Raw genomic sequence first — 22,500 nt, forward strand, 5'->3', positions numbered from 1 at the left:
TATGATCCATCGCAATGAACTTAAAACTCACTAAAACAATTGCTTAAAAATAATCTAATCCTCTACTAAAAAATTCTAACTAACACTTCGTAGATATATTTTTTTAAATAAGTTTTATTGGAGCGATTACATCTGCCATCAATCGTATCCGTTATTATAAAGATTGAACGCGTAACATTCATCTTTTATTTTGACTATTGATGTAACATTATTTGAATTCTCTACCATGATTTTGAAAACTCTTTCGTATACGAGTTTTGGCGCATTCTTAGCAAATATAAAGTCTGCGTGATTGAAATTGCGCCACGGTACTTGGTAAATGTCCATTACATTGGGCAGTAAATGGTACAACCTCCTTATATCCTTGATAAGAAATATTTTTGAAATATTTTTGTGAATTATAACATGCAATTTTTTAAAATTATCTTTTCGATTCTATGTACAGATTTCTATGTATGACTTGTACACAATTAATGTAAAATAATCACTACAAATTTTTTTATGTTTATTATATCTAAACTTTTATTATCTATTTATATTTATTATCTATATTTTCGTTATTTACCATGATGTTATCCAGCAAGTCGCCAGGGCCATAAAATAACGCGATCGGGATCGTTATATTCACTAGATTGTAGTCCGGAGGTTCCACCGAATTATAGATCAATATGTTTTTCGCGCGACCATAATCATATTGGCGAAACTTGCCCGACTGGATTATCTGCATATAATGCGCTATCGTATTAAACGAATTGCCGGCTGGGAAATGACCCATGATAAGAGGTAGTAGATGCTATAGAAAGAAGACAAAAGCTAATAAATAAAAACTAATAAAAACATATATACAAAGTTTAATCTAAAGCGTGATCGCGCTAATCGAATATAATGATCGAAACTTCAATCATATCATAAAATTGTACTTTGATTGCGATATACATACATTCACGAAATTATTACTCACGTAACTAAACTGCTCTCGATCATAACCCCACAATGTAAACATCACGTTGGAAAAGATATCTTTGATTATGTTCTGATCGCTGCCATATATTAAAAAAGATCTCACAAAATTGCTTAGCAGAAATTCGTGAAAAAAATATCGCATTATCATCTGAAATAGAAGATTTCTTAATGATAATTTATTTGTAATTCTATTTTTCTTTAGATTTTGATGATAATAATGAAAATAAATAAATGAAACATTTTTAAGCATTTACTTTTATCAAATTGAAATAATTCATAAAAGTTTTGAGTTTCATTGATTTTAATTTTAATTCGTCGAAAAATAAAGAATGACCAATTTCTCGTTAAAATTAAAAACTACAATTGTGTACGAGACAATCAGAAACAAGATATAAAACGGTAAGAAGATATTTATGTTTGATCTTTTCGAAAAAATTTTTAAGATCAAATATAAATATCTTCTAAATTTTATTCAAATAATCAAATGCATATTTTATAAAATAACTTTCTCAAATCTTATTAACATATAAAATATAAATAGAATGTAATATAGTTTACGTATTATTTTTAATGACAGAGAAAATTGTATGTTACAGTTTTTAACATATATCTTTAATTAATCACGAATTAAATTTATATTAAAATAAATTCCATTCACACTATAATATTAGCTAAAAATGTAATTTGTATTGTTTAACTAATTTAGTTGCATGTAATTGAAGAATTATTTATATCTCGCTATTTTTCCACTTTAAAGTATATTGTTTATTGTGTGTAAAAACGAGATGTAAAATAATTGTTTTTGTTTGATTTGCCAAAAATATATTATTTTATATAGTTATTACGTGATAATAAATTATTTTAATTAATTAATAGTGTTCGCGGAGCGACTGCGGATTATTGCGACAGCGCAGGATTTGAGAGAGCGCGACGGAAAAAGACAAGTTTTCTTATGGCTAAAGAGACTCTACACAACTCGTATTTTTCTGATTTTTATTTCATACCACACAATTAAATAAAGTTATATTTACAAAAATTTACAAAATTTCAGGAATTGAAACAACGAAGACGGCGAGATAAGTCCGAAGATTAATAAAGCGGCGTAACTGAGCGGTTTTACTAATAAGAGCGAGCGGCTTTACTAAGAGCGAGCGGTTTTACGTGCGGAAAATTCTGCGAACTGCGATCAAGTGCGGTGCCCATTTTATAGTGAGCTGATTCTGAGGCCCTTTGCGACGTGGGCCAATAAGTTTGATATTTTAGCGGTGACCTCAGGGCGCCGTGTATAATTGGCCGCCGATGAGGTATGACGTATAGAATTCTTTAGTTGTCATGCGCGCAGTCTTTTTCAATCAGCTGATTGGCAATCAGCTGATCGTGACGTATGGACGCGCATGCCCGTGCGCTGCGCTGATTTTGCTGACAGTTGACGATGTTGTTATAAATGTTTGTGACAAGCGTTTCTTACGCGGTAAAAAAATGAGAGAACGCGAACGGTCTAGTTTTCCTGACGGATCGAAAACTCGAGAAAATTCTCGATGCCCGTTAAATTCGAATTCTCGAATTAGAGAATACTGATTTTTGCCTATGCGAATTTTTAACCAAGATAATTTTTAGGTTTTTCGAACAAATAGTATCTTACTTTTTACCTTGTAATCTTTCAAGTAAACCAAATATTGTATGGGACTTGTTGTGTGGTTTAAAAAAACTGTTGATGTGAAGCTGATCATCATTTTCACCATTTGAGCGATTTCCGGACGCTCTGTCGCCATTATGTAGAAACAAGTTGAGCCCATAGAATGACCAATATAGATATGCAATGGTTGTGATCTCATATTCGTAATATATGTAATCATCGCAGGTAAATCGTAGGTGCCCAATTCGTTAAGGCTAATAAAAAATTAACCGATATACAGTCATAAAATATGTAAATATGTATATCTCTCTCTCGCCATAATATACAGGGTAGGGCAAAAGTTCCGGAACGGCTAAATATCTCAGAAAATATTAATTTTTTGAAAAAACGGTTTAGACAGTAAAAATGACTTAAAAAAATTTATTAGCTAATGGTATTTATTTGACCTTGGGATGACCTTGAAAAGCGCGGTCAAGGTCACCATAAAAATCTTAAATGGCAACCCCAATTTTTTATTACAAATTCTTATAGCTGAAGTCGAGAGCTTTTCACAACACAATAAAGTATTTCTTCGTTGAGTACTTTTTGAGTTATGAGGCTTGAAATAATTTCTTAATTTTACATAAACCATAAAATATCTAGTAAAATATTCATTTTTCGATTATCTTACCTTAATACTTTTATGTACAAAATAATGAGAGGAATCAATTGATGTAAAGAAAAAACATAGTTGTTTTTAAGAAAAAATATGGGTTAATTGCAAATTACATATTTTTTCTTAAAAACAACTGTATTTTCTTTACACCATTTGATTCCTCTCATTATTTTGTACATAAAAGTATTAAGGTAAGATAATCGAGAAATAAATATTTTACTAGATATTTTATGGTTTATGTAAAATTAAGAAATTATTTCAAGCCTCATAACTCGAAAAGTATTCAACGAAGAAATATTTTATTATGGTGTTTTGGAAAGCTCACGATCTCAACTATAAGAATATGTAATAAAAAATAGGAGTTGCCATTTAAGATTTTTGTGGTGACCTTGACCCCGCTTTTCAAGGTCGTCCCAAGGTCAAATAAATACCATCAGCTAATAGATTTTTTTAAGCCATTTTTTCTGTCTAAACTATTTTTTCAAAAAATTAATATTTTCTGAGACATTTAGCCGTTCCGGAACTTTTGCTCTACCTTGTATAGTATAGTATAGTATACAGGGTGTATCAGAGCGACCGTAACAGCAGTTTTTTGAGGAACCTAAGCATTTTAGAGAAAAATGTTTCATACAAAAGTTGTAGGGTTTAAAATAACCCTATTTAATGATCATATCAGTTTTACTTTGAATAGCACCGTCAAGGTCACATAAAAAATAGTTTGAATTTTTTAAATGGAAATCCCCATTTTTTATTGCATATTCTTATAGCTTACCTCGAGAGCTTTCAAAACACTATAATAAAATATTTTTTTCTTAAGTACTTTTCGAGTTATGAGGCTTGAAATAATTTCTTAATTTTACATAAACCATAAAATATCTCGCGATATTCATTTTTCGATTATCTTACCTTAATACTTTTATGTACAAAATAATGAGAGGAATCGATTGGTGCAAAGAAAACACATAGTTGTTTTTGAGAAAAAATATGTAATTTGCAATTAAGAATTACATATTTTTTCTCAAAAACAACTATGTGTTTTCTTTGCACCAATCGATTCCTCTCATTATTTTGTACATAAAAGTATTAAGGTAAGATAATCGAAAAATGAATATCTTGCTAGATATTTTATGGTTTATATAAAATTAAGAAATGATTTCAAGCCTCATAACTCGAAAAGTACTTAAGAGAATAATATTTTATTGTAGTGTTTTGGAAAGCTCTCGAGGTAAGCTACAAGAATATGTAATAAAAAATGGGGGTTTCCATTTAAAAAATTCAAATTATTTTTTATGTGACTTTGACGGTGCTATTCAAAGTCAAACTGATATTATCATTAAATAGGTTATTTTAAACCCTACAACTTTTGTATGAAACATTTTTCTCTAACAAAATAATAGAATAGTATCAAGAGGTTCTTATGATCGCAAATCAAAAGTAAAGGCAACAGAACCAGAAACGCTGAACGTATTGCGTAGAAAAAATATTTCTTAAAAAATATTACATAATTATTGGAGCGTATTGCTCATACAAAATAAAGATCGCAAAAAATGTGAAAGAAATTCTGTCGACAGACGTTTCGACCTTACTCCAGGTCCTTTTCAATGTCGAAACTATACATACACATAACTGATTTATATTAAAAAATAATAATAATATTCGAAATTGTAGTCATCACACAAAAGTCAAAGTAATACAGAATGTAAAGGAAAATCATATTTTACTCCACTTTATAACACAGTTTTGAAATTGAAAGAGATGCATAAAAAACATACAAAAGTCAAATGAAAATACAGAATCAATAATAGAATAACAAAAAGCGAGCAACGGCTCGACGCAAAAATAGGAAGCTCACCTTGCCAATGTCCTTTGCTGTAAAACGGTTATGAGCCACGCAATCACACACTCTCGAGAATTTATTGCGTATTACAAAAAGCAGAAATAATATGCCTCGAAGCCAAAGTAAATCGTACGCAGTATGCAAACGCTCGTTAATACAGGAGGGAAAGGGCACTTGCAGGAGATCATATATCTGAAATTATAAAGAACAAGCAGAGTGACCACATTTTACGCCGAAAGCACATGCTCACACAAATAATATAATTACAATAAAAAACAGGCAGAACCATAATAGAAATATGACTTTCATAATCTCACACAATAAAAATAGTAGCACATAAAGTTGAAGTTGCAAAATGCAACGAAAAGACACAGTTAAATTACGCAGCGAACAATACCGGCAATGTACGTGGCAACGTAATGAGAGCCGACGACATGGCGGGAAGGGGGGGAGGAAGAGGGAGGACTAGTGGGAAGCATGCGAACCACGTTCGGGAATGCGGCGAGCGCGGGAATCACCGGAAGAAGTATTGGCGAACAGATGGCGCGTGGGACACAAGGGCGGGAAACTTTGAATGGTATATGACTCTAATCACTGGCATTTATTGAGTACAGAGAGATATGCTTTTTCCGTGTCACTTTGAATGTTGAGACCAAACTTTTGCTGTGTGATATGTAACATTTCCGAAATGATTCTTTTTTTGTAAGAGGGTTCCTTGTCTAAAATTTTAGCTTCACTCCAATTAAAGTCATGGCCCTGTAATCTGTGAATGGAGATGACATTCAGATCTTCATTTCTTAAATTAATATTTTTTTCATGTTCATTACGGGTTTTTAGTTGTCTTTTTGTTTGGCCTACATATGAGGCTTCACATTTACTGCAGCTTAACTTGTACACAATATTGGAATGTTGCATCTTTGTGAGAGAATCCTTGTGTAATTTTACCACTGTATTTAATTTGTTCTTTACTGTGAATGCCAGAGTTCTATCTAAGTTTTTTGCTAACGTGAAAAATCTCTCGGAAAAGTTTTTTATGTATGGTATCATGAAAAACGAAGGACACGGAGAGGTGGTAGCTTGAGAGGGGATCTCTGGAATATTACTGTTTGAGATTAAATATTTTATTCTATTATGAATCGTTCCAAAAATGAAGTCTATCGGATAACTGTTATGGAGAAGAATGTTAATCACACTAACTAAATTTTCTGCATGGTAACGAGGATGTGAAAGTTTAAATATTTTATCTACTAATCCTATGATTACTCCCTTTTTGTGAGTTAAAGGATGGCCTGAATAGAAATTCAAAAATCTACCTGAAAATGTAGGTTTTCTAAACCAATTAAACTCTAGGTGTTCCCCATTGACAATAAGTGTGATATCCAAAAAATTCAAAGAGTTCATTTCTGGGACTTCTATTGTGAACTGCAATCTTTTGTGGAAGGAGTTGAACATATTTAGAATATCCGGAATAAGACATGAAGGAGCTGCTATGGCAATGTCACGTATCTAACATATAATGGAATATGAAAAGGTAAACGAAAAAGTGTTGTTTCTTCGAGTTTTTCCATTACTAAGTCTGCCAGGATAGGTGAGAAGGGGGAGCCCATCGGAGTGTCAAAGATCTGTTTATAAATCTTGCCATTAAACTTAAAAAAGGTGGAATTCATAATTAGTCTTAATCCTATTATAAACTCGGAGTAGGGAATTTTAATTTTATTCTTTAGTAAGTGCCATTCTTTGCAATACATCCGACGACCAAATCCAGCGGAACGTTAGTAAAAAGAGATACGACATCAAGAGAGAATAATTTAGTCTGGTCATCTATGTGTACATTGCCTAGCTTCTCGACTAACTCGTAACTATTAGCATTATGACTAGCAGGTCTTGGAAGGTTTTTATATAAAATATTATGTAGATACGTTGCAAAGGCATGTAAAGGACTATCAATACATGAAATAATAATTCTTAGTGGGCAATTAGGTTTATGGATCTTTGGAAGCCCGTAAGCTCTGGGAAGCGTGCCATCACTCAATGACAGTGATCTCGAAGTAATTTCAGAAATGTAATTTTTCTTTTTCCATCTCGATAACAGGCTCATGAGATCTCGAGTAATCTTCTTCACTGGATCCTTATTAACCACTTCATATGTCTGTGAATCAGAGAGCATATTTTGCATCTTAGCAAGATAGGTTTCTTTGTCCAAAATGACTGTAGAATTGCCCTTGTCTGCTCGCGTGATTATTATATCTGGATTATCCTTAAAAAATTTAACTGTAGATTTGTACCATCTTAAGATTTGACTTTCAACAGGAGTGATTTGGGGGAGTGAGTTGAGTAATTTTGATAATTCATGAACCGAAAAAATTCTTATGTCATTTGCTGTGTTTGGATGTAATTTTGACAAATTGTTCTCTAATTGTTTGATGAAGTTAATGAAATCGTGTTTCTTGAACTGTTCTGTAGGAAGACTAAAAAGCTTAGGTTCCTCAAAAAACTGCTGTTACTGTCGCTTTGATACACCCTATATAATAAAAATATATGCTCAGATATATGTAATATAATGTATATATTTATATAATATGACACGTGCCACAAACAAACTACATACTCTGATATTTTTTATCTAAAAATAAACATCTTTCTTTGACAAAATTTCCAAAAAATACGTTTTCGAGATACTTACTTTTTATATGCCATTATAGTGCGTTTTCTGGTTCTTTATATGTGAATGTGGCATAACAATTATAATAATTTTAATAATTAAGTAAATATTAAAATTAATTATAAGATAATTATCGAAATTTTTTTGAACATAAAAATCCAAGGAAATGCAAAATTTATATATTAATCTATTAAAAACTATATTGATATATTAAAAAATAAGATCTCAAAAATGATCTATTTCCATCTATTTTCCTTTGTCAAAAAGAAATGCGTATCTTATTAATAAAAAATATAATTTATATATCTATCTATACTTTGTGTGCTTGTAATGTGTAGAAAGTATTTCTAGATCAATGCAATCTAAAATAACCACAAAAACATATAAGTATATTAAATATACATACAGGGTGATTCAAAATAACCCTATTGTCCTTAAAATAACACATTCTTGAGTCAATTCTAAGACGATTTTTCCTTTGACAAAATTTCATCTGACGCACAGTGGATCGAAAGATAGGGAATAGCGGACATGGCATGTATAGCTGTCATAGAAACAAATTTTTGGAATAAATATGTTTACCATATGTTCATATATATATATATATATATATATATATATATATATATATATATATATATATGTTCACCATCAATATCATTGATAAATAATTATGATTTAATTATAATTTGTTAATGATTTAATTAGTTTTTATTCGAAATTAGATTACAAAGAATTTATAATGAATTAATGTATTTTTGTAACTGGGGCTTTGACAGATAAAAAATAAAATAAATAAATAAAAATAATAAATAGAAAAATAAATAATAATAATAATAATAATAATAGATAAAAAATTAAATTAAAAGTTTTAAAGTTTCGGGGAACATTTCTTGTTTCTTCCCTTCATTTATTTTTGGCCGCAAACTTGAAATTAAGAGATCAGAAGTAATTAAAAGATGGTTTAAAAGATCTTCGTTTGTAGCGATTCTATTAATTTTGCGAGTGTGATCTCTTCTATATTGCCTGAATTCTTTATTCCGTGCTTCGCTTGCTTCTTCTGATAAATGGCCGATAGGAATAGAAAAATGTGAAATAATTGTTTGGATTAATAATTTATGAACAGAAGAAGACATATAATACCATCCGTAGTCTTGTATGAACATTTTTGCTGTCTCCATCGCATATTGACCGAATCGCTTGGTGTCTATCATTTCTCCACAAGAAATCGCTTGTAAAATGATCGCAAATCTTTTAATAAGTATTTCGTTTAATCCGGTAATTATTATTTTTTTTTTTTTACTTCCCGTAATTACATTTGATGCGTTTTTATTCCACATTTTTTTATCCTCTATTTGAACGGGCACCTACGGCCAGCTGAAACCAAAAAATCCATGAAGTGGAAGATCTATTTAAAGATATAAAATCAAGAGAACCTCAATACTTCTCAATACATTTTTTGTATAACAATTTGAATCACGCTTATAGGATTCAATTTTTTGAATATAGAAGAATAGCTATATTGTTAATATTATTGTTGTTACGTATTCAAGATAAACATTTTTCTTCATTCAAAAGGGATATTATAACGTAAAAAAAAATTTAGATCAAAAAGTTTAGATATGTAAGAGCTGTGCTGTTTTGAAGATTCTTGGGAAAAATGATAGGAAGAAAATCTATCTGAATTATAAAGTTTCAAATAATATTTGGCATTAATATTATAAAATCTTTTCGAAAAATCGATTATTTCTAGTTGCTCACAATTATTTACAAGCTAAATTTATTAATTAAAATTGAATATTAAAAAAAAATTGTTTGGTAAATGTCCGCACTTTAGCATTGTTCGATCCACTGTACGACGTTTAGTTTTTGAATTATTAAAGGAAGTAATTAACTTATGACGGGTCGGATACAAGAGGCAGGCAAGGGTGGCGCGATTCACCATCAGACGCAGGTGCTTACGCGGGCGCCTGCTGCGATCAACTGATCGCTACATACGACATACACACACATGCGAATACATACATTCTCATTCTCTCTCTCTCTCTCTCTCTCTCTCTCTCTCTCTCTCTTCCTCCCTCACTCTCCCTTTCCCATTTGCTCACTCGCTTGAAGTCATTTTTACTGTTACTTCAATTACACAGGCCCACAAAAAAGAAGTACCCTGTGCTGGCGATCTGACTAGGCTAGTCTTATGTATTTTGGCCCGCTGAATTCGAATCTGACGTCAGAATTGCTCCATCACGTCACAGTTTTTTTTTAAATCTCAAAAGAGAAAGACGAAAATTTCGTAAAAATCGACATTCTAGGGTAGTAAGACTGCACTTCTTGAGGGAAAAGTTACCGAAATCATATTTCCATGTATTTTCTGGCATTATAAATCCAAATCCGATTTGTCACACCAATCATACCATCGATTCCATTAACATTTGTCATGAAAAAGTAGCAATCTTCCGTATTCCATATTTGATTTTAGTTCATTCATAAATCTTATATTGGAAAGAATTAATTTTATATTCTCCAAGTCCAAATTTTGAGAAAAATTTTTTCGAAACTTACAGCTTCTAGCTGTTGAGTTCGTATAAGATGCAGAAATTTCTTTATATAGGTCACAAACCTCTTTTCATGTCTTTAAAGCGCTAGAGGTACATGAAAAAAAAGATTGTGCTATCTGGAAATAAAAACCTATCTTAATATCTTCGCATCTTGATAAATAGAATCTGTTTGCAGTAAATTTTAGGTGTTACAACCTGAAAAAATAAAAAAAATAAAAAATGAGCACAAAAAATAATTGAGCACAACGTTTATATTCTAGGTCGGATTTGGATTTATAATGTCTGAAAATACATTAAAATATGATTTTGGTAACTTTTTCTTTAAGAAGCGCAGTCTTATTACCCTAGAATGTCGATTTTTACGAAATTTTCGTCTATTTTTGAGATTTAAAAAAAAACTGTGACGTGATGGAGCAATTCTGACGTCAGATTCGAATTCAGCGGGCCAAAATACATAAGACTAGCCTAGTCAGATCGCCAGCACAGGGTACTTTTTTTTGTGGGCCTGTGTTATTATTTACTTTTTATTATTATTTACATTTTCGCTTTAATTATTATTTTTTAAATTGTAGTTTTTTTTCTTTTTAAGAGAGAGGGGATTTTTGGTTATGGTAGGTTACGATAGGTTAAGGTACTAACAGCGCTGTCGAACGTGAACATGTGTTTGATTGAAAAAACTACCATAACTTACCATAACCAAAAACTGTTTGCTGTCGCCGGGTAAATGTTGTCGCGTTGTCGCGTCGTCGCGTTGTATAATAACGTATGTGCGCGTGTGTTTCTTTAATCAAGCGGTTTTTAATTGCTAACAGTAATTATTCGACAATGATTGATAGTGATTAGTGATAAAGTCATTGGTAAATTTCTCGTCTTATCGAGTGAGTGAATGAATGTGATTATGTTGAAGTTTATAAAAGAATACAGTTTATAAAAGGAAAAAGAACTTTCGATTAATTATTTAGTGTGGATTTCTGTCCCTTAGAACGTGATATCTACGTTCAATTTGAGTGAAAGTACGATCTATCGGAAAATTCATTTCTCAAGAAATTACAGCAATACATCGAACAAGGAAATAATAACTATTTTCTGGTATTGTGTGAAAGATTTCGGGATGTCAAATAAACAGTTAAAGAAAATTCGCGAAAGAGAGGGATTTTTAGTGGGTAGGGAGTACCGAGTTGGTAATTCGACTTGGTACTCGAGTCCCACATAACTCACCGGATCGGCCGATGGGTATGCATAAAATGTATTTTCCTCTCTCTCGTTAAAAAAAAACAGTACAATTTAAAAAATAATAATTAAAGCGAAAATGTAAATAATAATAAAAAGTAAATAATAATTGAAGTAACAGTAAAAATGACTTCAAGTGAGTGAGCAAATGAGAGAGAGAGAGAGAGAGAGAGAGAGAAAGAGAGAGAGAATGAGAATGTATGTATTCGCATGTGTTTGTATGTCGTATGTCGTATGTAGCGATCAGTTGATCGCAGCAGGCGCCCGCGTAAGCACCCGCGTCTGACGGTGAATCGCGCCACCCTTGCCTGCCTCTTGTATCCGACCCGTCATAAGTTAATTACTTTCGTTAATAATTCAAAAACTAAGCGTCGGACGAAATTTTGCCGAAGGAAAAATCGTCTTAGAATTGACTCAAGAATGTGGACAATAGGGACAATAGGGACAATAGGACAATAGGGTTATTTTGAATCACCCTGTATAAGTGAATATATATAAGTTCATCAGATCTTTGTGTTTGACGCCAAATTAAATCAAACAATTATCATTATATTATTTTCCAAGTATCATTATTTTTATTATATGCGAATACCTGAAATCCCAAAATGTCGAGTTCGACAAAGATAAGGAAATATGCGCCCTGGAATAAGTATTACCACGAAAATTACCCAACCAAACATCGTATCCCTGATCCGCTAATAAGTAAGCTAGAATGCAAAAAAACAATATTTTGCAACATTTATTAACATTTCTATCTTCTCATATATAATATCCTCGCACGCTCGTATACAGGGTGTCCCATTTTAAAAGTTCCACCCTTATAACTTTTCAGGATCAACGTTTGAAGGAAAACGACTCGGATAAAAGTTGTAGGGAACAAAGGGGGCTATCTAATAGTGACCTTGGATTCGACATTAAAGGTCATTTTCAAGGTCATTTGAAGGCCAACTTCCGTTTTTTAAACGGGAACCCTTATTTTTTATTACTTATTCTTGTAGCTTATCTCGAGAGCTTTCCAAAACGCTATAATAAAGTATTTCTTCATTCAGTACTTTTCGAGTTATGAGGTTTGAAATAATTTCTTAATTTTATATAAACCATAAAATATCTAGTAAAATATTCATTTTTCGATTATCTTACCTTAATACTTTTATGTAAAAAATAATGAGAGGAATCAATTGGTGTAAAGAAAACATACAGTTGTTTTTAAGGAAAAATATGGAATTGTTAATTGCAAATTACATATTTTTTCTTAAAAAAATGCCCCTACAACTTTTATCCGAGTCGTTTTCTTTCAAACGTTGATCCTGAAAAGTTATGAGGGTGGAACTTTTAAAATGGGACACCCTGTATATATTTTACGATATCTTTATGTGCTAATATTTTTTAAATAATAGATTAAGATCGAATTGATGTATAATTTACTAATTATTTTATCTGATAAGTTAAATAAATAATTGTAAATATATAATATACGTAATTATATAAAATATATGTAAATATATATATATATATATATATGTTAAAAAATCTGATAAATTTTTAAAAAAATTTTCAAAAAATAAAGTATATTAAAAGTTGTATTATAATTTGAGTACATTAGCAAATCTTTTCGACATTTAAATTCGGAAGTTCCTTTTAAACCTCTTATCTTCTCCTAGCTTTTCGTTTTCCGTTGAAAGTCAACAATATAATCTCTTAAGGATTGATTAAAAGATCGTACCTAATGCTTTCTCTTTACCAAGAATAACCCAAACAGCGGACGTGGCTAAAAGACTGTGTTGCAGTAGTACAGGTAGAGAACCATTACCACCTGGGATACGATGTAATGTTAAGAGATACCCATCCTCGGTTGTTGTAACATGAGTCTCCACGGGATAACCCGCTTTTCTTATCATCTCCGACTGAAAAAAAGAATTAGCAAACAAACAAAGAAATATTGAAGTTGATCTAATGTTACAATACATTTGCGATAAAGTAAGTATAATATTTATTTTCGAAATAATGAGACAGACATTTTTACAATAATAATAATATAAATATGAAACATCAATATGTAATTAATATAAAGAATAATTATATATAATAATAACAAAAGTAAATACACATAAGATACAAAACAAAGTCAAATAAATATTAATCTAATTAAATGTATATTTATAAGTTGTAAAAATTATAGGAAGAAGATTCTTTGCATGATAAATTAGAAAACTCAATAAAAACTATTTTTAAAAAAGTTGTAAAAAATCATATTGTTATTTATAGATCATTTTTGCATTATTTTGCAATTAAAATAAAAAATTTTAATAATAAAATAAAACAGTTAAAAGACAAAAAGGTATATAGAGTGCAACATATTTATTATATCAATGATAATCAAAATAAAGGCGAACATTTAGGTTTTTTGGATCTCATCAGCGCACAAATCGACAAATAATTAAAACATTGTTGTATATTCAAAGATTTTAAAAATTAAACCTAACATGTCGATAACAAGTTGTCATTCTTGTAAAAAAACGTATGTTATTAAGCAAACATGATTTAAAATCAATAATCATCATCACAAGATGTGTCCAAGGTTGATAGACCGCAGAAGTAAAAATTAAAAAAAATGAACATTCGTTCCAATAGTTCATGTCATAGTTTATCGCAACAAACATGTCAAAGTATATAAGCTCAAATACGAGAATAAGATTCCTAACAGAGATAATACATCGACATATAATAATTTTAGCAAACTTTTAATCATATTAATCATTATAATTTGTCAAAGTCTACAAGTTCAAATACAAGAATAAGATTCCTAATTGAGATAATACATCGATATATAATAATTTTAACAAGCTTTTAATAAGCTTATATAGAAATGACGTGTACAATAGTACAATAATTCACTCGTATATGCAATAAAAGATGAAATTAGATACAAAATGCATAAAAAAATAAAATTAGATATAAAACACAATAAGTAGCGAGATTAAAATTAAGAGTATAAAAACTATAACATGTAAGTGACTAATGGAAACTGAGCCAACATATATCAAGGAGGAAAGATATACATTTTATAATTATTTTAATAAACATAAGTAAATATAAGGACGTTATATAACACTTAGAAATGAAGATCGAATTTACGAAAGTTTACCGCAATTAACATACACATTAACATAAGCATTCAATGTCAAACTGTAAATTAAAGCTTTTTTTATTTTTTAATGAGCAATATCTTAAAGATCAAGCGTTTGAAACGAAACATCTGAAACAAAAAAATTTTACGTAACACTTTTTATATGCAACATGTATGTAACATTTCATCTACATATTCATCATTCAATAAGACTTGATCATCTGTTTCAATTCTAATGATATACAAGATATTGAAAATATTTTTGAAAACTCACAGTTTCCGAAAGAGAATTAGTTCGAAAAATGATCAAGCGACGCAGTAGCGTCGCGACGCCAAGTACATAAAAATAAATAAAAATAAAAAACAGGATCCGAGCATTGAGAGTCACTGCTCTCAACGCGGCGCTACCAAGTAGTTTATCCGAAATTTCACGTCACGTAAACTTTTGATTAAGATATTTTAAAAACTAAAAACGTAATAAAAAATCTAACGACAGTTTTATTATGTATTGTGAATATAAGCTTTCGATTGCCACCAGTTTGAATAAAATCGGTGCAGTCAATCCTGAAAAATGATGATCGAATATCAGAATTGTGACATTTTTCGTTTTTCTCCAGGTTCAGACTCACGTACATATGCTCGCACGCACACACGCAAAGCGAGTTTATTCCTCAAGCGGCATTCACAGCGTGCGTATACGATTATTGCTAATTTATCATATAATAATAATTTTTAAAAACCACCCCTTGGGGGTGAAATCTAATATTTCAGAAACGGTGTATAGAAATATAAAACCTGTACCGTTAGATAAGACTTATAGAAAAACTAATTACTAATTTACCATACAGTACATACAGTAACAATTTTCATAAATAAAAATGTATTCCTATAAAAATAATATACAAAAATTTTCCTCCAAAAAATAATTTAAAAGGATATAAAATTTTACAAAAAGGTGTGATATCCCTCAAAAAAACCTTACAAAAGTAAAAAAAATACGCCAACTACATAAAAAATATTTCGCTTTGTATGCAACAAAAGCGTTTAATAAAAATATATCCCTAAAAATAATTTACAAAAATTTTCCCCCAAAAATTAATTTGCAGAAAGGATATAAAATTTTACAAAAAGATGTGAGACGGAAAATGAAAAATGTCACAATTCTGACATGCGATTATCATTTCTCGGGATTGACTGCACCGATTTGATTCAAACTGGTCACAATCGAAAGCTTGTATTCACATTATATAAGAAAAATGCCGTTAGATTTTTAATTACGGCTTTAGTTTCTGAAATATTTCAATCGAAAGTTTATGTGACGTCATTTAACGTAAAATTCCGGATAAGTTACTTGATAGCGTCGCGTCGAGAATAGTGACTCTCAATGCTCGGATCCATTTTTTATCAGTTTTTTATGTACTTGGCGTTGCGACGCTACCGCGTCGCTTGATGCTAATATCCTTTTTATTGTATATACAGAGTGTCGCAGAGTACTATACATATATAAGCGCTTGTGAGGAGCATAGTAAATTAAAGAAAAAAGTCCCATAGCATTTTACGATTTTCGTAATAATAGAAATTATAAAATAAATAAATTATATAATAATATTAAATAAAATCGAACGAATGTGTATCTACGTGTGTGTTTGTGTGTGTGTGTGTGAGAGAGAGGGAGAGAGAGAAAAAGAGAGAAAGAGAGAGAGAGAGAGAAACGCTCGGCCGTTCGAGCTATTGCATGGTCCAGCGTGTTAGGCATTTCGTCGGTACGTGGCAAGGGGAAGAACAGCGGGATATGCCGTTGTCATTCATTACAACGTCATCGCCGCGCCGCGCTGTCCCTCCCCTTGCCGCGCGCCGACAAAATGTCTAACACACTAGATCATGCGACAGCTCGAACGGCCGAGCGCTTCTCTCTCTCTCTCTCACAAACACACAAACACACACGTAGATACACATTCGTTCGATTTTATTTAATATTATTATATAATTTATTTATTTTATAATTTTTATTATTGCGAAAATCGTAAAATGCTATGGGACTTGTTTCTTCAATTTACTGCGCTCCTCACAAGCGCTTATATATGTATAGTACTCTGCGACATTCTGTATATACAATAAAAAAGATATTTGCATATAACTTTCTACAAATTACAATTTATGCACGACGTTTGTTAAATCGATATAATCAAAAGCTAACAATATAAAATGTTTTATGCAAATTGATGTAATGTCGTAAAATTTATAAATAATATAAATATTTTCATAATACATTCTTTGTCTCAAAAGAATCGAAATGATAGATTTATATCGATAATATAATAGGTTTCATCGTCCATTTCCAGACGCAACAATAATATATATTTTTTTCGTCTCTCCGATATATGCAAATAAGATATTTGTACTGAGGCGTCTTTTTCTAACGATATTCATTGGAATATCGTGATGTTCCGGAAAGGGTCGATGTTATCGACGCCGATCACAGTGGATAGAGCGGCTAGATTATCGACAGCGCGGGGTCCGCGGAGGCGCTGACGCTGCGGGGGCGCTAGTATAGGAAGGGCCCGAGAGCATGTTCGTTACGCTGGCTTTGTCTAGCGGACACGTGCGTTACGGCCGTAATGGCGGACGGTTTTTCCGTTGTCTCGAGTGTTGTGCACGAAGTTACGGGCAGCTACGATTCAGGACAGCTACAAAATCATCCTGCGGATGATATTCAGGATCTTACCCTTGCCATTGCCAGGTGCATTACGCACAATTTACGGGCAGCTACTAAATCATCCTGCGGATGATATTCTGGGTTTTTACCCTTGCCATTGTCACGTGCTTTGTGACTAAAATTCACGGGCAGCTACAAAATTCAGGGCAGCTACAAAATCATCCTGCGGATGATATTCAGGATCTTACCCTTGCCATTGCCAGGTGCATTACGCACAATTTACGGGCAGCTACTAAATCATCCTGCGGATGATATTCTGGGTTTTTACCCTTGCCATTGCCACGTGCTTTGCGAGCGATTTACGTGCAGCTACGAGATCATCCTACGGAGGATATTCTGGGTTTACCCTCGCCGGTGGCAGATTCTTTGCGACAGGACCGTGAGATACACTAGGAGGTGACCAAGAGTCGTCATTCGACTCGCGCTCAACTGCTTGCATGAGGTGACAGATCCTTGGCTGAGCCTCACATTCTTCACGAGAGTATTTACGAGATTGTTATACGTATTATATTATACTACTTATATACCACGTTATTATACTTATGTTATCTCTTCACGATATTTATTTACGTTATTATATTTATGTTATTTCTTCACGATATTATTTACTTTATTATACTTATGCTATTTCTTCACGTTAATTACACTCATAAATAGTTGCGTATCTGATTATGGCTTAATTAATAGATAATTATTCATGCCTATTACTTTATTTAATTTTCTCGTCTGCGGCTCTGACAGTGTTGTTTATTTCAAGGGCAACAAGTAATAGTAGTTTTCTCTATTTGCAAAATCGACTTGATCGCCGCATAATTGCATTTTTTTTGTGTTTGTTTACTCATTTTCAGTTAAAGTTTCCCTTGATGTTATTGTAAGGAAATCTGACGAATAAACTGTGCCTATTGTTTACACAAAGCAATTCTGATCGAAAATAGTCTAGTAGTTGATTTCCTTCGTTTCTAACCGTTTCTTTCAGGTATCTATAACCAGTTCTTTCAGGTAATTTTCCCAAAGGTAAGCCGAAGCGGAATCAGATACATAGCGCGGTGACACCCGTACACGTGATCAGATATGATAAATGTAAGATATATGACTAATTTATCACTTTGGAAAAGGCAATTTACTTTCTGCTATAATTTTAAAAAAATGTTGCTTTGTACATTTCACATTATTGAAATATTTTTCCTTACAAGGATTTTCTTCTAAGGCTATAGTGTATAGTAGTATAGTGAAAGCCGCAGCATAAATTTCACAGCATATGCTATCAAGTCGAAGCTTTTCAAATATTACATTATTTGTAGGCAACGGCAATGAAAATAATTTTTTTTTAGGCACCAATAGACACCACACAGCCGGGTGGGTCATCAAAAAAAATCGCCAGCGATCAGTATAATTTGCTCCAATAATTTGTTTGCTTTTGTCGCTATATAACATGCTACAATTATATAAAAATTATCGCAATATATAGCATACTTTCAAAATAAGAATCCTCTTATAATGTGTAAAAATCGGTTCAATGATTCATTTTATCTGGATTTTTATTCTTATCAAATATGCCTTTTAGTTGAAGCAGTGTCTTTATGATCTCTGAATTAAATTTCGTTTAAATTTCGCTTCCAAAATGCACATGCAAATCGTATCTGATGTAAAACATTTTTGAAAGTAACCGGCACACATACAAATTAAGATCGCTTCTCGAATTTTTTTTGAATAACCAACATACAAATTAGATCGACTCTAGATTTTTTTTGAATAACCAGCACACGAATTAATCGCCTCTGGAATACTTTTCGAATAGCCAGCATCAGAATTAAATCGCCTCTGGGTTTTTTTAAACCAGCACACGAATTAGATCACTTCTGGATTTTTTTTAATAATCAGCTTACGAATAGATCGCCTCTGAAATAAATATTTTAATAACCAGAGCGCACATGCAAACCGCATCTAGTATGAAATATTTCTAAAAACCACCAGTCCACGAATAAATCGCCTTTGGGATAAATATTTTTTAAAAAGTATTTTTTTATTAATAACTAGAGCACATGCAAACCGCATCTGGTAAAATATATAATCTGTACGTGTATATATATGTGTGTGTGTGTGTGTGTGCGCGCGCGCGTGTGTGTGTGGGTGGGTGGATGTGAGTGTGGGTGTGTGTATGTATGGACGTATGTATGTATAAAAGTGATGCGAGAGTTACATGAGGAAGCGAGGTAATAAGAACGAGCGAAATAACAATAAGAGCGAACGAGACAGAAATAGTACGAGCAACGAGGACTCGACCTCGAGAATCGGATCTTTCTTTCACACAATTATTTTCCTCTCGCTCGCATCCATTACTGTCTCGCTCGCTCCTATTATTGTCTCGCTCGCATCTATTACTGTCTCACTCGCTCTCGATTCTTGGGTCCACTTATCCTTTCGAGCTGTCTATTACGATTGTCAAGTGTGACGGAGAAAGCAAAACCATGAGTAGAGAGCGAACGAAATGACCTATCATCAAAGAGTTCCGAAGTCTCTTACAATCGGTTTCTTCGCTTCCTCTATCCATTCCGAATTCATGAAAATGTAAACATCTTATAAAATAAAAATTGAAACTTTTATTTTTAATTTCATCGGTTTGAAAGTAATTTTAATGAATTAATGAGATTTTTGCGATTAAAATGATATCAAACACGGCGTAAATCGGGTAATTTTTAATTAGTCTGATAATACAAGTTTTATAATTATATATTTAACTAAATTTATGCGATTTATATCGTCTTTGATATTATTTTAATCGCAACATTCTCATTATTCTATTAAAATTACTTTCAAATGAATAAAAAATGCATTTTATCTTCTGACATATATTCGTGAATATTATAAATAAAGTCTCATGTAAGAGACTTCGCAATGTTCGACATCGGGAACTTTTTCGTTATTTATAATTTATAATAATTTACGACTTTAAATTGCCATAAAATAAAAAATAAAACTTTTATATTTTATTTGATATTTTTTGATAAAAAGTGATTAATGAAATTTTTGCGTTTAAAATGACATCGAACACAATATAATTCGGATAACTTTTACTTATTGTTATACACGATATAAGTGGCATAAATTTAGTTAAATATATTATTATAAAACTTGTATTATCAGACTAATTAAAAATTACCCGATTTACGCCGTGTTTGATATCATTTTAATCGCAAAAATCTCATTAATTCATTAAAATTACTTTCAAACCGATGAAATTAAAAATAAAAGTTTCAATTTTTATTTTATAAGATGTTTACATTTTCATGAATTCGGAATGGATAGAGGAAGCGAAGAATTGTAAGAGACTTCGGAACTCTTTGATGATAGGTCATCTCGTTCGCTCTCTACTCATGGTTTTGCTTTCTCCGTCACACTTGACAATCGTAATAGACAGCTCGAAAGGATAAGTGGACCCAAGAATCGAGAGCGAGTGAGACAGTAATAGATGCGAGCGAGACAATAATAGGAGCGAGCGAGACAGTAATGGATGCGAGCGAGAGGAAAATAATTGTGTGAAAGAAAGATCCGATTCTCGAGGTCGAGTCCTCGTTGCTCGTACTATTTCTGTCTCGTTCGCTCTTATTGTTATTTCGCTCGTTCTTATTACCTCGCTTCCTCATGTAACTCTCGCATCACTTTTATACATACATACGTCCATACATACACACACCCACACTCACATCCACCCACCCACACACACGCGCGCGCGCGCGCGCGCACACACACACACACATACACACACACATATATATATATACACGTACAGATTATATATTTTACCAGATGCGGTTTGCATATGTGCTCTAGTTATTAATAAAAAAATACTTTTTAAAAAATATTTATCCCAGAGGCGATTTATTCGTGGACTGGTGGTTTTTAGAAATATTTCATACTAGATGCGGTTTGCATGTGCGCTCTGGTTATTAAAATATTTATTTCAGAGGCGATCTATTCGTGAGCTGATTATTAAAAAAAAATCCAGAGGCGATCTAATTCGTGTGCTGGTTATTCAAAAAAAAATCCAGAGGCGATTTAATTCGTGTGCTGGTTGTTTTTAGAAATGTTTCATACCAGATGCGATTTGCATGTGCACTCTGGTTATTAAAATATTTATTTCAGAGGCGATCTATTCGTGAGCTGATTATTAAAAAAAAATCCAGAGGCGATCTAATTCGTGTGCTGATTTAAAAAAACCCAGAGGCGATTTATTCGTAGGCTGGTTGTTTTTAGAAATATTTCATATCAGATGCGGTTTGCATGTGCGCTTTGGTTATTTAAAATATTTATTTCAGAGGCGATCTATTCGTGAGCTGATTATTAAAAAAAAATCCAGAGGCGATCTAATTCGTGTGCTGGTTTAAGAAAAACCCAGAGGTGATTTAATTCTGATGCTGGCTATTCGAAAAATATTCCAGAGGCGATTAATTCGTGTGCTGGTTATTCAAAAAAAATCTAGAGTCGATCTAATTTGTATGTGTGCCGGTTACTTTCAAAAATGTTTTACATCAGATACGATTTGCATGTGCATTTTGGAAGCGAAATTTAAACGAAATTTAATTCAGAGATCATAAAGACACTGCTTCAACTAAAAGGCATATTTGATAAGAATAAAAATCCAGATAAAATGAATCATTGAACCGATTTTTACACATTATAAGAGGATTCTTATTTTGAAAGTATGCTATATATTGCGATAATTTTTATATAATTGTAGCATGTTATATAGCGACAAAAGCAAACAAATTATTGGAGCAAATTATACTGATCGCTGGCGATTTTTTTTGATGACCCACCCGGCTGTGTGGTGTCTATTGGTGCCTAAAAAAAAATTATTTTCATTGCCGTTGCCTACAAATAATATAATATTTGAAAAGCTTCGACTTGATAGCATATGCTGTGAAATTTATGCTGCGGCTTTCACTATACTACTATACACTATGGCCTTAGAAGGAAATCCTTGCAAGGAAAAATATTTCAATAATGTGAAATGTACAAAGCAACATTTTTTTAAAATTATAGCAGAAAGTAAATTGCCTTTTCCAAAGTGATAAATTAGTCATATATCTTACATTTATCATATCTGATCACGATATTC

At 31.9% G+C, this 22,500-nt stretch overlaps 1 protein-coding gene across 1 annotated transcript in view; it reads right to left on the minus strand.

Moving 5' to 3' along the window:
* Nucleotides 1–138: 138 nt before the first annotated feature.
* Nucleotides 139–22,500, minus strand: part of LOC145974395 (lipase 3-like) — a 27,018-nt gene continuing 4,656 nt past the window's right edge. The window contains exons 2-7 of the mRNA XM_083104202.1: nucleotides 13,262–13,442; nucleotides 12,131–12,245; nucleotides 2,613–2,853; nucleotides 962–1,111; nucleotides 566–793; nucleotides 139–363 (exon numbers count right to left, since the gene is read on the minus strand). Of these exons, the coding sequence (XP_082960328.1) occupies nucleotides 139–363; nucleotides 566–793; nucleotides 962–1,111; nucleotides 2,613–2,853; nucleotides 12,131–12,245; nucleotides 13,262–13,442 (1,140 nt within the window). The remainder of the gene's footprint in view (nucleotides 364–565; nucleotides 794–961; nucleotides 1,112–2,612; nucleotides 2,854–12,130; nucleotides 12,246–13,261; nucleotides 13,443–22,500) is intronic.

The sequence above is a fragment of the Camponotus vicinus genome, unplaced genomic scaffold (genome assembly GCF_025532165.1).
Source record: "Camponotus vicinus isolate PSW18456_S1 unplaced genomic scaffold, iyCamVici1.0 SCAF_7, whole genome shotgun sequence".
Lineage (NCBI taxonomy): Eukaryota > Metazoa > Arthropoda > Insecta > Hymenoptera > Formicidae > Camponotus > Camponotus vicinus.